Source organism: Bidens hawaiensis, unplaced genomic scaffold (assembly GCF_021521415.1).
Source record: "Bidens hawaiensis isolate Kalapana, Puna unplaced genomic scaffold, B.hawaiensis_p1.1 tig00070099_1, whole genome shotgun sequence".
Taxonomy (NCBI): Eukaryota; Viridiplantae; Streptophyta; class Magnoliopsida; order Asterales; family Asteraceae; genus Bidens; species Bidens hawaiensis.
This window is the reverse complement of record NW_027502330.1, coordinates 1-16,359: the sequence shown is the minus strand read 5'-3', so window position 1 is coordinate 16,359 and position 16,359 is coordinate 1. Positions and strand designations below refer to the sequence as shown.

Sequence of the window (16,359 nt, the reverse complement as noted above, 5' to 3'; positions counted from 1 at the left end):
TATTCAACTTTATAAAAATATAGATATATTATGACCATTTAATGACTCGTATCATTTAACATTTTACTTAATAATAAATGTTTGGCATTTATCGGGTTGTATATGTTGAAACTTAAAATTTTAAACGTGTAAATAGACTAGTTGCTCAGTGACTAAAATTTATCTTAAAACTTCGTGACTAAAAAGTACTTTTGAGTTTTGACACACTTGGGCATGTTGAGCCAATAACTGTACGCCTATTTTTGCTACTTCGAGACTCTTGAGTGTTATAAGTTATAACATTACTACATTAGTAGAAAACTAGGGTATAGACCCGCGTGACACGCCAGTGGAACAACATGTCACTGCAAAAAATCAACTTAAACATAGATTTAAGTTAACATACTACTTCATATTTTGTTACCAAAATATTTATAAAATTACATTGTCTTAAGATTCAAACTTCAAAGTTACAATAAGTTAATTGAACAAAACAACCAAAAGACATTAACAAAAACACTAAACATCTTCTTTGATATTAAAACATTATCAAAGTCTTCAAAAGTTATACAAACATAAACTTCCACTTCCTAATAACCTGAAAAGTTATAAAAACAACACAATATTCAATTAAATTAAACTTAACATAACAACATATTTAATAATTACTAACATCTAAGTATTACAAAGTTGTTGTGTACAACCTACAAATCTAAAGTTCATAAAAATACTTATTAGTTGTTCTAAAAAGATGTTGACAATATACTTCTTTTATTAAATCTATGAAGAATATCTAAACCATTAATATATTACCTTCTCCTTCGTCATCGGACAACAAACTTTCCGGATAACCATCATAATCACTTTCATAGTTTGCACACTCGTCTAACCATTTAACCTTCAAACCAACCTCCCTTTCCAACTCAACATATGCAATTTCTTTTCTATGATTAGATAACTTCAACATATATAGCTCTCTCAAAAGGAACAAATCATCACATGACAAAAGTTGTTTAGGATTCAAATTTTTGTACTGGCCATTCTCAAACTTTATAACAACTTTGTTTTGATTAGGATAAAAATACTAATCCCTAACATGTTCCAACGGTAAAACATCTTGGTGAAGATCAGCAAGGTAATGATGTAAAAGATTTATGAGATTGGTTTCCTCTAGACATGGTAAAAGTTTCCGAACACCAATCTCATGAATCTGATGTTTGAGGTGGTTATTAAACATCATCACAGATTCAATATTATCTTTGTGTATCATGAGTAAATCGCTAAACAGAAATTCATACTTACGTAAAACAGTAGAGAACTTCCAATTGACAATAGTAGACATTTTTTTCCCTATTAATTTTGTTATGAAATCCTTTAGAGTGTAAAAGAAGAAGAAGATGATGATAATGAATTAAATTGATAATTATAAAATAAAAAAATGAAGTGCCGGTTTAGTTTTTCAAAGATGTAAATCATTATATCTATCTAATGAGTATATCATGCATAGTTACCCTATATTTCTAATATTTTATTAAATATTATATTTACTATTTTTAATACTTTAAGTTAAATTGAAATACTCATATAAACAATGGTATGTTATTAAACATTTGAATCCGGAATTTTTTTTGTATATATTAACATTAAATATTTATTTATAACTTAATAACAATTTTTAAGATATGATAACAAACAAAAGTATAGAACAAAAAAAGTATAGACCAAAAAAAGTTACATGATAACAATAAGTGTAGAATAGAACAATTTCAAAGAAATGACAAATTCATTATGTTTTCATTCTACGTTTCCAAAAATCTCCTTGTACACAACATTTGTTGTTTTATTTGTAAGCTTTGATTCTTTGTCGAGTATCACTAACTTAATACCATCTCGACTCTTCACTCTTGACAAAGCGACACAAAGCTGACCATGGGAAATACTGGATCTTTAAGATACAATCCAACTCTTGACAAAGATTGACCTTGACTCTTGTTGATTGTCATGGAAAAACATACTGAGATAGGAAACTGTCTTCTTTTTAATCTAAAAGGAAGTTTCTTATCAGTTGGTGTAAGAGTTACTCGACTAATTACTAATTAGAGTACGATATCCTATATTCGTACCAGAGAAAACTTTAGCATCAATTACACGCCTACCGAGACTAACGACTTGAAGGCGCGTTCCATTGCACAAACCCTTTTTATGATTAATATTCCTTAATAGCATGATTGGAACACCAACTTTGAGGACCAATCTATGATTGGGCATTCCTGACATCTTTAAACCATTTAAGAAATCAGGAGAGTACAACTGTGGATCAAAATCCTCTGAAACGTCTTCACATTCAGCTAAACTGTCGGAACTTAGATACTCGACTTCTTCACCAGGAAATATGGCTAACATACGTTCATTAATTTCTTGAACAACCTCATTCAAAGGTGCCAACAGTGCACGATCCTGAAAGTAAGTAAGTTCGTTGAATCTATCTAATATATTAGGATATATAAAGGTTATTAAATCACCCATGAGTTCAATATCAAAAGATCGTCTGGAATATCAATAACCGACTGTCCGTCATTTGGACCACCAACGTTTCCTTGACCTATATATAATAGCCAATCAGCAAACTCTCTAATGTTTTCAACGTCTGAAGATAGACATCCAACTGTAAGCCTCATGTTCTTAGTTAGTTTAAGAACTTTACATTTTGACCAGATATAAGAAGAATTTATGCAAGCAATAACACATTCACTTCTTGTACCGTTGGTTACAACGGGCAAAATTTGACGAAAATCACCATCAAAAACAACAACCTTACCTCCAAAAACGGCTTCAGAAGAATTACCAGAATCACCATGCATAACATCATTTAAAGTCCTATCCAACGCTTCGAAAGCATGCTTATGAATCATGGGTGCTTCATCCCAAATTATTAAGCTTGTCTTTTTCAATAACTCATATACGCCGGTATTTCCTTTAACCTAATTTATGAAAGAATAAAAAAACATAAACAAAGTAAGATATTTAAAAGTAAATTGATACTGGAATAACAAATAAACCCATATATACTCAAAAAATGATTAATGTAAAAATTAACATAAACTGGGTTGTAATATTACCGGACAAATGGAATCTTCGGTCAAATTAATAGGTATTAAAAATCTTGAATGTGCGGTTCTTCCACCCTCCAAAAGCAAAGAAGCTATACCACTTGAAGCGACATTCAACACAACTTCTCCTTTTGACCTTATCGATGCAGATAAGGTTTTCCATAAATAAGTTTTTCCAGTACCGCCGTAACCATAAACAAAATATACTCCACTTTTTTTATCAATCAAAACACTCATTATTTCGTTATAAACCCCTCGATGTTCATCTGTTAACGAATCAAACAGATTATTAAATTCGTTATTCATGGTCTCGGTATCATATGAGAGCTCTTCCACCATTAACGGATTAGTTGCTCATGAAATTGTCTCCATATCAGGAAATGGCATTTGTTGATATCTTCTAAGACTGGAGTTGTTTGAAATTAAAAAAATTTCAATTTCGAGGAATGCTAGGTTTTTTAACTGTTGTTCATTAAGAATCAAACCTGAAAATAAATAAAAACAAACTAATTAAATAAATATTTATGAAATATTAATGTATATTACATATTTTCCATAATTGAAAAAATTAAAAAATGAGTTAATCGTACCTGGGTTATTTTGATCTTTTTGTTGTTTATATAGTATACAGTCAACTAAAAGTTGCCAAGTGCTTTCCCAAACAAAATGAGGTCTAGATAAACTATAAGTAATTAACATTGTAGCAAATAAATTTCTTAAATAATATCCGGTAGAGGTATGACTTGCTTCTTCAATGGCTTCTATGTAGTCCTTGTCATCATCTAAAAGACCTCTTTTGTAACATGCATCTCGAAAAGTTTCAAACACAACTCCATCAACTGTTCGAATATCTTCAAAACATTCTGGGCCTTTAACCTTATTTAATAATATCCTTAGATAGTAAGCCTCGTCGAATGCCGGCGGAACTGCATGAACTCTACCTATTGCGAAACCCCTTAGGCGAGGTTCCCATTTACGTAACTGTTTTTTCCAAACATACTTTGTTGGAAACTCTGCGTATGTGAGAGTTTTTGCAAGATCATGGTTCTTATTACACTCAAACCAACCGGTAAACATCGAAGAAGCTTTAGTTGTCTTGTTTAAAATATCTTCAATATCTTCGTTAGCACCATATATTACCTGTTGCTCACCGGGTAAATGAAAAGCAAGTCTTATAACAGACGGAATCCTATAATGCACATCAAATGAAAATATCCTCCATGTTGCCTCGCATGCAGAGACATATCTACAATCATAAAACGCTTTGATTTCATCTAAATTAGGATCCGGGTTATTAGCATTGTTATTTTGTACAAGAGAAATTGTTGCTCGGTTTGGACCCTTATTAATGTATTTGAACAAATACTTTATCGATTCATCTTAATTACACCGCTCAACATTAATATGTGCTTGAAATTGTTTTAATAAAGTCTTGTTGTATGGAACAACAGTTCTGTTATCCATCATTATATCTGACTTAACAACATATTCCCCGTTATCTCTTCTTTTGTATACCGGAAAACCTTGCGAATCAACAGTTGTCTCATCATTAAACATTTTAGGAAAACCTTTGGAGCATTTTTTGTTTACCATGCAGGTACACTTCGGATTAGCATCACCACACGGACCGTGAATCATATGATCAGATACAAGCTTGTATAGGTCTGAATCAGTGTCTTTGTTTGGAATCTCAACAGAAATAAATTTATCTACATCTTGCGGATTATGAATCTTGCTACCTGGATGCATAAATATGCAAATATGAGCATGCGGTAGCCCCTTTTTTGAAACTCTATCGTGTAAATAACTGCAACGTACATAATAAAAGTAAAAATTAATTAACTTTTATTAGTTAAACAAATAATCTATTTGTTTAAATTGATTTTTAACTCTATAGAAAGTAAAATATTCAAGTAGGTCATGTTTATAATTTTATATTGATCAAATTAAATAAAATTACCTGCTTGAACCTTTCCAAACAAAGACTTACCCTTCACCAACTTAATCATTGCATCAAGTTTGACTTTAAAAAGCCGACATAAAATATCAGGTCTATCCTCCGACTTTAGTGTTGTATCCTTAAGAAATCTTTTTACTTCTGGCCAATTGGGATTACATGTTATGGTTATGAAAAAATCGGGATAACCAAACCATCTACAGAGACACATAGCGTCTAGATAATTTTGCATCATATATCTTGCTCCGCTAGTAAATGAGGATGGTAGAATAACACGTTGACCAGCGGTTGAAACATCAGTATTCCCAACAGATTGCATACCTCGTAAACTTTGGTAAGTATCACATCGAAGTTCATGTTGTTTACTGCGTATAAAATGTAATCTTTGAGCCTTAATCATCGTATATTTGTCAACTAAAATTTGCTGAAACAAACGCCTACCATTTAACATGGTTGAAAACGTATTTGGCCTATCGCGAATATGATAAGCAAAAAACTCACGCATTGTAACCTTCTTGCGTCCTACGGTTGATGAAGAGGAAACATTCTTATGAAGTATATTAACCTGATAACCATCCTCACCAAAAGGACGAAACCACGAGTATTGAAGAGGTGTATACGATGGATGAAGTTCACTAATACGCTTTAACGAACCAGATTGCTTGGTAACAATTATATCTCGGTTGTCGATAGCGTGACCAATATCACCGACGATTAAAGCGGCAACTTCAGAACTGGATGGTAAGTTATATTGTCTCGCATCATACTGTCTTGTTCCAATAATACGCAACTTCAAATCGAGTTGTGGGTTTTCTTCAAAACAATCTCTTACCATCCGATAAGCTTGGACCAAATGATTATTTGAATCTAACATCATCTTCAAATAATTAATAATATACATCTCTAGCTCATCGTCCATTGAATTATTATCACTGCCCACAAAAAAAAACATTTCCTAAGATTATAAATAATAAAAATTATACTAAAAATTAATAACATAACAAAAGTGGACGAATATCGTTAAAAGTATTTACCCAAAAACACCCTGACGGTTAGAAACCTCGTCTTCAGTGTCGTAAACGTAAAGTTGAGAAAATTGTGGTTTACAACCTTCTAATGGTAAAAGACTTCCCAAGCAATGATAGTTTTCACCGCTAAGTCGAAACGTATATGGCGCATTGCCTCTGTTTATTGAATGATCAATCTTTCCTCCCATAGACGTAAACGAAAACATCGAATTGAAACGTCTAATGTTTTTCAAGAAATACTTACTCATGGCACTCTCACCACGAAATAAGTCAAGATAAGTATCATCTGGTTGTCTAACATCGGGAAGTTCGACTTTGCCATTATAACAACAAAGTGAAAAAGCTCCTTCTTCATTAGCACTACTTGGTCTGTTAACTTCGGATTTCCACAACAAAGCATTGCAACTTGGACACATAACAGATTGGTTTCCATGATCAAGATATTCTAGTAAAATTTTAATATCAGCATTTGGAGTTACTTAGTATACCTAAATACATAATAAATGATTTCAAGTAAATTATGAAATATAAATCATACCTGATGATATTCCTTTATAAACATCTACAACATTATGATAATCAATAGTTGTAGCATGTTCATTTAAATCAGCCATATGTATAGGTACTATAAGAGTTCTTTTTCTTGACCTTCTACGAAAGGTTGTAGACGACTCCGGAATGTCATCAACAACACAATACGCGTTTGATCCTTCTTGAACATTATATTTATTTATACGACCTGTTCAAAATTTAAAAAAAGTTATTATAAAGGTTGCCAACAAAATTAAAAAAAGAAAGTTATTAAAAAGAAAGCTATTCAAATTGTAAATTATATTCAAATTATTTTAAGTTAAATTGTAACATGTTTAACTTAACAAATTAAGAAACATTTGATTGAAAAATTGTTTTTTTTTTTTCATTAAAAAAACATACATAAAAAAGGACAATAATAGCTCAATTTGAAAAACAAATTACCTAAAGATGTATTTCGGAGACCAGCTTTGTTTCTGTCAACAAAAGCAGTTCTTTTGGAATCTAAAATTGATCGTCTTTCTTTCCTTTTGGACGCAGCAGAGTTCACAAATGGTGTACATGTTTTAGAGTCTTGAAATTACAAAGGTAATATATCAATATTTAAGCATAAATAAAGACTAAATAAAACATGTTTATTTAAAAATATTTTAAAACACTAACCGTTGTTTAATACAATCGAATAGTAGACATTTGGCGTTGTTGATGGAGACAGGTTCTCGTTATTAGATTGTAAACGCGTAAATTGTGTGGATGAGTGGATATTTTTCAATTTGTCAAAATTTCGATTAACTGTATCGTTTAACATATTAATCATAAAAATAAGAAACACAAATTGATGATGACAATACATAGTGAAAAACAATTTAATAACAGACCACGGATACAAGGATTAAATGATTTGTATGTTGTATGCGGAATATTATTTGGATTGTTGCTTAAACCACTAACAGGTATATTAGAAACACCTGAAATAGACAACTGATTTGTTAATTTTCATTTCTAAATTATTTTTATAATATAAAGTTATAATTTTAATACAATTTACATACTTGGGAATTGGTTTCCACCATATGCTTTTCATTTATTTAAAATAATTCAAAAAAAGAAAAGAAAATAATACTTATAAGGAAAATGCAATATACCTGAAGACCTATTTTGTAGAGCATTTTTGTTCCCATCAACAGAGGAAGTTCTTTTTGCATCTAAAATTGATCTTCTTTTTTTCCTTTTGGATGCAGCAGAGTTCAAAAATGGTGTACATATTTGAGGGTCTTGAAATTACAAAGGTCACAAGTATCATTATTTAAACCAAAATAAATGTTGTAAAAAATACTAAAAATATTAACAGAGTATATTTAAATTGAAAACAATTCGTGAATACTAACCGTTGTTTACTACATTCGAAGAGTAGACATTCGAAATTGTTGATGGAGACACGTTCTCCTTATAACATTGTAAACCCGATACTTGTGTTGATGATGAAAAAATTTGCAAGGTGTCGAAGATCCGATTAACTGTATCGTTTTAAATATAAAACAAAAAAATTAAAAACATAAAACTGATCAATAATATAGATAATAACGATAATTTTATTAACGTACCAGAGACACAAGGATTAAAGGAGGAATACGTTGAATGCGGATAAGAATTTGTATTATTATATAAACGCTGGATATTATCTTGATAACTACTAACCGGTAAATTACAACCACCTAAATTATAGAATATGAAATATTAATTTATTTTAAAAAGTGATTTCAAATTTAAATTCAATATTTACTAAAAATTACATACTTGCTTGATATGGTAGAGTGACAATTGGTGATGATTAATAATCGATGTAGTTTGTATTATTGGATATGGTAGACAATGGTAAACGTTGACTTTGGGCTACATTGAAAACAATGAAAAATTAAATTAATAACAATATTGCACCGTTAAACAAATTCAAACCATAGTTATAACATTACTACATTAGTAGAAAATCTGAACTAAAAAAGATATTTTACATACTCAAGAGTCAGGCCTTTATGGGCTCATAGTAGGCTAGAGCCACAAAATTACTATTTTGGGCCTAATGTCACGGAGTTACCTCTCAGACTTCGTGTGGCGTTCAAAGGTCAGCCAGTCGGTCCGCTCATGATCAGAGTCTGCTGGTTTCGTTCTGTCTCGGACTCATCTGGCGAGCGACAATAGCTCGCAACCAGCGATGCGTTCGTCGTGCAAACACGACTAGTCATGTACGCCTTTCTTCCCGTTGAGGTTGTATCCAATTAAGTCCGGAACGAGCCAACAAACCTAAGCATTTCAACACAAATCAAACATCTCGATCTTCAAATATTTTGTTCGTAACAATAATCTATGCACAAAATGATCAAATTTGAGAAATAATATGTTTTGAAGAAAGTTGATTAAGAAGCAAGTAGTCGTTGGATGCTCTAGTCTATTTATGGAATTTTTTCTTACCTTTTGTATTTTTAAATTTAAGTATCCACTCATTTGTTAGCTAGAATAAATAACTTTTATTGGTTAGGCTAAACGTACTCCCCTTGTGTACTCGTCATACCTTCTCTCTTATACTTTCAATTCCTTCAACAATTTTATTTGACATATTACTACTCTCTAATATTTTTAGTTATTTCAAGTCTTCTTTAAAATATCAAATCAAATACAATAAATTTATTTATTTTTATTTTTATTCATTTTCTATCTTCTTGTGTTTATTGTTCTTTATCAAAATAATAATATTTATTATCATTATAAAATGTATTTAAAAAATAATGATATAACACCTTTATAAGAACGACAAAACGTTTTGTTTATATTTATCTTATCATATGCCTCACACCAGACAAAAATATCATTTAGATATTTTTTGATATGTTTGAATGCATGAAATTAATGTTATATGAGAAAAGAACCAACTTATTGATCAAGTCTTATGTAATTCAATATGTTTTATTGATGAAAAAAATGTGTTTCTTTTTTAAAGTAACTTATCTCTAAAAATAATTTAAAAAAAACACACCCTTTTAATTATTTAAAAAATGTGTTTCTTTTTTATTAAACCACTTATAAAATAAAACGTATTTTACATAAACAGTTTTCGTTATTTAAAGAAAAATTTATAACATGCAAAAAGTAAAAGGAAAAGAAAATCTATTTAAATAATAAAAAAATCTTTCTTTAAAATAATAATGATAATAAAAGATGACAAAATGACAAAAAATGAACATAAAGGTTTAAATTAATATAACAAATCAATTAGTAATTAATACATAATTAATGCATATTGTTTCTTTTAACCCGTTAAAAGCATAACACATAGGCCATTTAATACACTTAACACAAGTGGGGATTGGTTTAATCCATGTTTAAAGTGTCATGTCACTTTAACCTATGTATGGGTTAAAGTATACCCCATGGCCTAAAAACGAGTTTATTCGCTATTAATTTTTTAACTGAAAATTATAGAAATATATATACATGATATTATCCTAATTAAAAAAAAGTAATGGGTAAATCTTATTATGGAAATACAATATGTTTGCTTTAATCACTATAACTCAAATCAAGACTTAAAAGAGTAATTTTGTTTCTAAAAGGGTAAAATAAGATTTACTTCTAGTTCCTTTTTAAGAGACCAATAATGATATAACTTAAAAGCATTATTAATGTATAAAAACAGTTAATGTTAATTAATTTTTATACTTCAACTACAATATTTTTATTTTTCAATTCTTTTCAACAACTTCCTTTTTTTGTATTTTTAATCTGCTTTTATATTTCAATTATATTAATTATATGCTTTAACATTTAATGATTAACCACTCAAAAACCGCCAACCAATGTCATACTAAAATCATACTAAAAAAAACTCATCACTTTCCATTTATTCAAAATATAGTCTAATAATCATTAACTTCATTCTAGTCGAAAGTATGGTATAAAAAGCCTTGCATTCCACTACACATATATCAATCACCACCACCACCTTCCATAGTCCATACATTATAACACCCAAAAATGGAGTTCCACTTAATTCTCAAATTTACAGTACTGGTCCTTCAACTATCTACTATTAGCTCAAGTTACCTAAACTACGGTGAAGCATTGTCCAAATCAATCTTGTTTTTTGAAGGTCAGCGATCAGGGACACTCCCACGCGACCAGCGGGTGAAATGGCGCGGGGATTCGGGTCTCCGAGACGGTTCGGATGAGAATGTGGACTTGACCGGGGGTTATTATGACGCTGGAGACAATGTGAAGTTTGGTTTTCCAATGGCGTTTACGACGACAATGTTGGCGTGGAGTGTGATCGAGTTCGGAGAGATGATGCCACCGAGGGAGTTGAGGAATGCGTTGGTGGCGTTACGGTGGGGGACGGATTATTTGTTGAAGACGGTGGCGGAGCATGATCGGATTTATGTTCAGGTAATGTTATTCAGTTATTGGGTTATACTGAGAAGCTGGTTTTATTCGTTGGTCGTTAATTAAAAATTCTTGAGTGTTGGTTTGTTGTAGTAGGAAACTAACTAGTAGTGGTATTGGTGGTAGTTGATACGTTGTTGTTTTGGAGAACAACACGTGAACCAACGTGTGGTTTTATTATGGTCATATGTTCATCTAGCTTATTGGGTCCTACTGGAAATGAGCCCGTGAGTGCATAGAGACTAGTAGAGTCTAGAAGTGAACAAATCTAATTTTAGGTCAAAACGGGTTCGAATCAAGTCAAAGAAAGTCAAAACTGATTTGTTTATTATGGTTCGATCGTTGGTTAAACCTGTTTGAAAAGTAAAAATTTTATTTAGTTTTTCTTTTGTTTTGGAAATTATCAAAATTATAAGTTGCATTACATAATTAAGCTTTAAAACGACAAACAACGTTTTTTGTTATCGAAAGTACAAAAGGTTGTCATTGTTTGAAGTTTTGTCTTTGTCAATGATATAATGCATTGCAAATGTGGTCATCGAGTACCTATATATGCGCTAACAAATGAGGGGTAAAAGGGTCAAAATGATCACATAATGCTAGTTGATGGTCACATATAGTCATTTGAGATAATAGCTACTTAGCTAGTTTGAAACCAGTTTCTCCCAAACCGATTCTAATGACTATATTCTTTAACGGGTTTCAATCCATCGGTTTGGACCAGTTTCAGGCCGGTTTTATCTAAACCGGTTTCTGGATTGGTCTCGAATCAATATTTTGTTTTTTTTTTCACTTCTAACTAAACCAAATAGTTGGGCCCACTATTTTCTGTATTAGGAATATTTTGAAATTAAATGTATAATAATAATAATTATTAATTAGTTAATATTTATATTTATTGTGTTTGTAGGTTGGTGATCCAATAAAAGACCATAACTGTTGGGAGAGGCCAGAAGACATGGACACTGAGAGAACAGTATACAAGGTAGTTGCACCCAACCCTGCCTCGGATGTGGCAGGAGAGACAGCGGCGGCTCTAGCGGCTGCATCCATGGCATTCCGCTCGTCCAATCCTGGCTACTCACAAACCATTCTAGCAACCGCCCGCAGAGTCTTTGAGTTTGCTGATACTTATAGAGGGGCATATAGCGATAATGCCGATGCTAGGAGTGGTGTTTGCCCATTTTACTGTGATTATAATGGATATCAGGCAAGTATTAATTAAGTTTTACACATATTCATATATATGCGCGTTAACACGTAATTAATTTTAACTAGAAAAATCTAAGACTTTATATAATTTGGCAGGATGAATTGTTATGGGGAGCAGCATGGTTAAAAAGGGCATCTGGTGATGACAAGTATATGAATTATATACAAGTCAATGCTGAAAATATTAATGAGTTTGGATGGGACAACAAACATGGTGGTCTTAATGTCCTTGTTTCTAAGGTAAAACCATTTATTTATTTATTTATTACAGTACTATATATTATTAATCAACTATATATACGAAGTATATTTTTTTTAATGGATATATGCGTACTTAAATAAATCAGGAAGTCTTGGAAGGAAATGCTTTAGAGTTGGAGTCATACAAAGCATCGGCAGAAAGCTTCATGTGCGCATTAGTACCAGGAATCATCTTCGAATCACATTCAATATTCTCCGGGTGGTCTCATTTATCGTCCAGGTGGATGTAACCTACAACATTCAACCGCACTCACATTCCTCATGCTAGTATATGCAAATTACTTAGAGCGATCATCAAGTCCAACGATTAATTGTGGTAACATAAATGTGGGACCTGATTACCTTCGTAGGTTGGCTAAACGCCAAAGTGGTTTATATCCTAGGAGAAAACCCTATGAGAATGTCTTATATGATAGGGTATGGTGATAAGTACCCGCAACATATTCATCATAGGGGGTCATCTGTACCGTCCATTGTGAACCATCCCCAGCCCATGCAATGTAGAGATGGCACTGCTTAATTTTGACTCGCCCGCCCCGAATCCAAATGTTTTGGTTGGTGCTATAGTTGGTGGGCCTGCAGGGGATGACGTGTATGGCGATGATGAGCGAGCTGATTCTAGTAAATCCGAGCCTGCAACCTATGTTAATGCACCGTTTGTCGGGGTTGTTAGCCTTCTTTGCGGCTAATTCTAATATTCCGCCTTATGAATAAAAGAAAAATGAAAAGATAGATCAAGGAAGCAAATGCTAGCTAGGGAATGGAAGTCTCTCCTCTTGTGCTAAGTTGATCAAGAGTGAAGAGATATATAGCTTGTGTTTGTTTTTTCTCATTTGGTTTTTAGTTTTATTAATTATATCACCATTAATCAGTTTTAATGATGTAATGATGGTTAAGGTATACATAATAACATTTTAATTAATAATACTTGAAATTGGTAATTAATGTTTTTATAGTTCCTTCATTTTGGAGCCAAGTGTCCTTTTGGACACACATCTCTGTTCTTTGAAATAGAGATTTTACTATTGATAGTCTTGCTGTTGATGAGATTTTACTAGGTATGATTGATTCATAGTTCCTCTTTTGCTTTGGGATTTGGGTTCTTGAAATGAGTGTTTGAAATCATAATGTATTTGGGTTATATAATACAGGACTAGTACATCGTGTTATAACCATTTAATTGCTATGAACGTCCAACGGTCTTGGTTAATACAAAATACATGAGTTCTAATTATTTTTTTTTCCGAAGTGTAATAAAATGGGTATTACATCCCTCAATCTCTCAATCCCGTCACCCGTCTACTAGATAGTCTTTATACTTGAAAGCTAGGTCCAAATCCCTTTTCAATCGGAAACATGTGTGATTGTGATTGAGACAATGCCGTTTGGTTGTTTGCAAAGAACTGACTGTTGTGGGCAATGATACAAAGAATTTGAATAGGTGTTTTGGTGATTTTCCAAAAGTTCAATATTATAAATAATTTATTTTATCTATAGTTAGACTTGAGATCACTAAATGAGATCACCTATTGCGTGAAATAAATTTCAAACAGTTTGTACAAAACAATTGTTATTCCGTCACTTGCATCACCATAAATTCATATTGGCTCGCTGTTTAAGCTCTTCTTTGCCGGTCATATTGTATTGTATTGTATTTTTTCTGCCTCTCATATCATTGTGTTGCATATGCGTCCACACTTTGTATCAGCAATTGATAGGAATTTGGGTTACGTTTTGGTTCAGCAAATGACAAGAAATCAAAGAATGCTGTATGAGGGAGAAATAAAAAAGGATTGTCAGATGTGGATTTGAACCCACACCCTCTCGAAGACCGAACTTGAGCCTGCGCCTTAGACACTCGGCCATCCTGACATTTTTTGGGAAATTTCTGTGGCACTATGTACATCAGGTTTTTTTGTTATCAAACTTTTGTATACAAAACTATCATGAACAGCCGGAAATGAATTTTTATTTAAACGAAATAAGATGGCATTTCAGTGGCAATTTTAACAAAATGTTTCTTTGTTAAATTGTATGGGAATACTAATTAACATGCACATGACTAAAGGAAAAAAAAAATAAGAACAGGTGTGTTAATATCAAGTCTAACTCCTATAGCCAACCCAATACATGATCCTCAATATCTATACCAAACAAGATTCCTCATGCACATGTTTATTCCATATTATCATGCTCAGTTGATACAATCAACTACCATGTTAAACAAACTTACAAAATTTAATATAATAAACAACCACTTAGACGCTCTCGAATATTTCTTTGATGTGGTCAGCCTTTAACGCAAATATTAACTCAAAGTGAGTCTATATATGGGTAAAATTCCACCTTTTGTATCTTGCTTTGTCGGTGGCATTGATAATTAGGCATAGATTAGCTCATGGTGTAAACTAAGGTTTCAGTATCCCATGAATGAGACAAAACCCACTTGACATAAATGGGTTTTACAAGCTTACAAGTAGTGTTTCCTGACTACGTATGTGTTGGTCTATTTGGAGAGTTGAAAGGAGGGGGGGGGGGGGGTAAGACAATGAAAAAAAACTAATGTCAAAACGTTGTCGTGAGCCCACACATTTAAGGGTTCAATTTGGATATAACAAAACATCAGTTAAAAAAGTTGTAAGTTGAAGAGAAAATTAAACTATTAAAAAAATCAAAACCGTAAATAAACTTTGACCGATGTATGTTTATGTTTTTCGATGACTTTTGTATCCTGACGCAAAACTCCGCTTTGATAGAAATTTACACCGAAAATATTGATAAATAAGCTCATGGCAGTAACATATTCAGAATTTATAAAACATTAAATTTTTAAAACTTCCAAGATAAACCAAAATAAAATTGTGAGTGTGCAACAAAAAAAGGTATAAAACCTGAAATAGCTTTTTAAAGTTATATATATAGTTTTAAATAACCATTACCAATATCCTAAACTAAAGGTTGGCAAATCGGATTTTTTCAGGAACTGGGTATGAACCAGTTCAGGGTTTGGTAAAAAAAGTCAACAACCGGGGTTGGGGTATGGTCTTATTTTCTGACCGAATTTTGCCCTGTTTTTTTTTTTTTTTTTGGTTTGGCCGAGTAGAGTTGGAAACGGTTACATGGAGAAATTGAAACTTGGTTAGTACCCACAGGTTGGGTTTTATACATACCCACCTCTACCCTAACCTATAGGTGTTATCGTGTTAGCCCGTTAAAATAAAATAAAATAAAATAAAAAATAACTTAAATATCCAAAGTTCAAGCCCACTTTCTTTGAAAGAGAACTGGGCCAAGAAGCCCACAACCAAGTCCACATGAGGTGTCGGGTCGGTGTAGAAAACCCACCCGGTGCATCTTAGCCTCATCTCCACCTCTTTCTTACGAATCAATCCATCCGATTATTAATTAAATAAATAAACACAATTCTCTCAAATCAAAAGGGTTTTTTGTTCTCCAAGTTTCTTTCTCAGAACAACTTCCAAATCCATCCCACCTTACCTGTAATATTATTTATTATTTTTCCCCAAATTCATATTTTTCTAATTCATAATATCAGATTTCGTTACATCATCTTAACCCAGATGTCAATTATTTCGAATTGTGTGTCGTATGAACAGTAGCTGTATATATTAATTAACAAATCGATCACTCTGTTAGGTTAACGCAGCATATTATATTTAAAGTGTGTGTCTTTGATCACAGATTCTGTTCTTGAATTGGGGTTTATCGGAAAATTCGCCTGCTTGTTTCACAAGTTTCTTCAACAACACAACTAAACATGGTAATTATCATGTTTTTTTTTATCATTGGCTCTGATGCTAATTAGTATTATTATTGTTGTGTTTTG

At 32.0% G+C, this 16,359-nt stretch overlaps 2 protein-coding genes and 1 pseudogene across 2 annotated transcripts; 1 reads left to right on the top strand and 2 right to left on the bottom strand.

The window, feature by feature from the left end:
* Positions 1 to 569: 569 nt before the first annotated feature.
* On the bottom strand, positions 570 to 3,428 carry LOC143605551 (uncharacterized). Its single transcript, XM_077081628.1, has 5 exons — positions 3,099 to 3,428; positions 2,502 to 2,960; positions 2,103 to 2,436; positions 793 to 954; positions 570 to 577 (listed from the first exon to the last, which is right to left on the bottom strand). Exons 1-5 carry the CDS (start codon positions 3,426 to 3,428, stop codon positions 570 to 572), a joined length of 1,293 nt encoding a protein of 430 aa, XP_076937743.1.
* Positions 3,429 to 3,443: 15 nt separating this feature from the next.
* Positions 3,444 to 6,688, bottom strand: LOC143605550 (uncharacterized). Its single transcript, XM_077081627.1, has 6 exons — positions 6,613 to 6,688; positions 6,081 to 6,519; positions 5,050 to 5,978; positions 4,539 to 4,828; positions 3,680 to 4,430; positions 3,444 to 3,574 (listed from the first exon to the last, which is right to left on the bottom strand). Exons 1-6 carry the CDS (start codon positions 6,686 to 6,688, stop codon positions 3,444 to 3,446), a joined length of 2,616 nt encoding a protein of 871 aa, XP_076937742.1.
* A 3,946-nt stretch (positions 6,689 to 10,634) lies between these two features.
* Positions 10,635 to 13,226, top strand: LOC143605552 (endoglucanase 24-like; annotated as a pseudogene).
* The last annotated feature ends 3,133 nt before the right edge of the window (positions 13,227 to 16,359 follow it).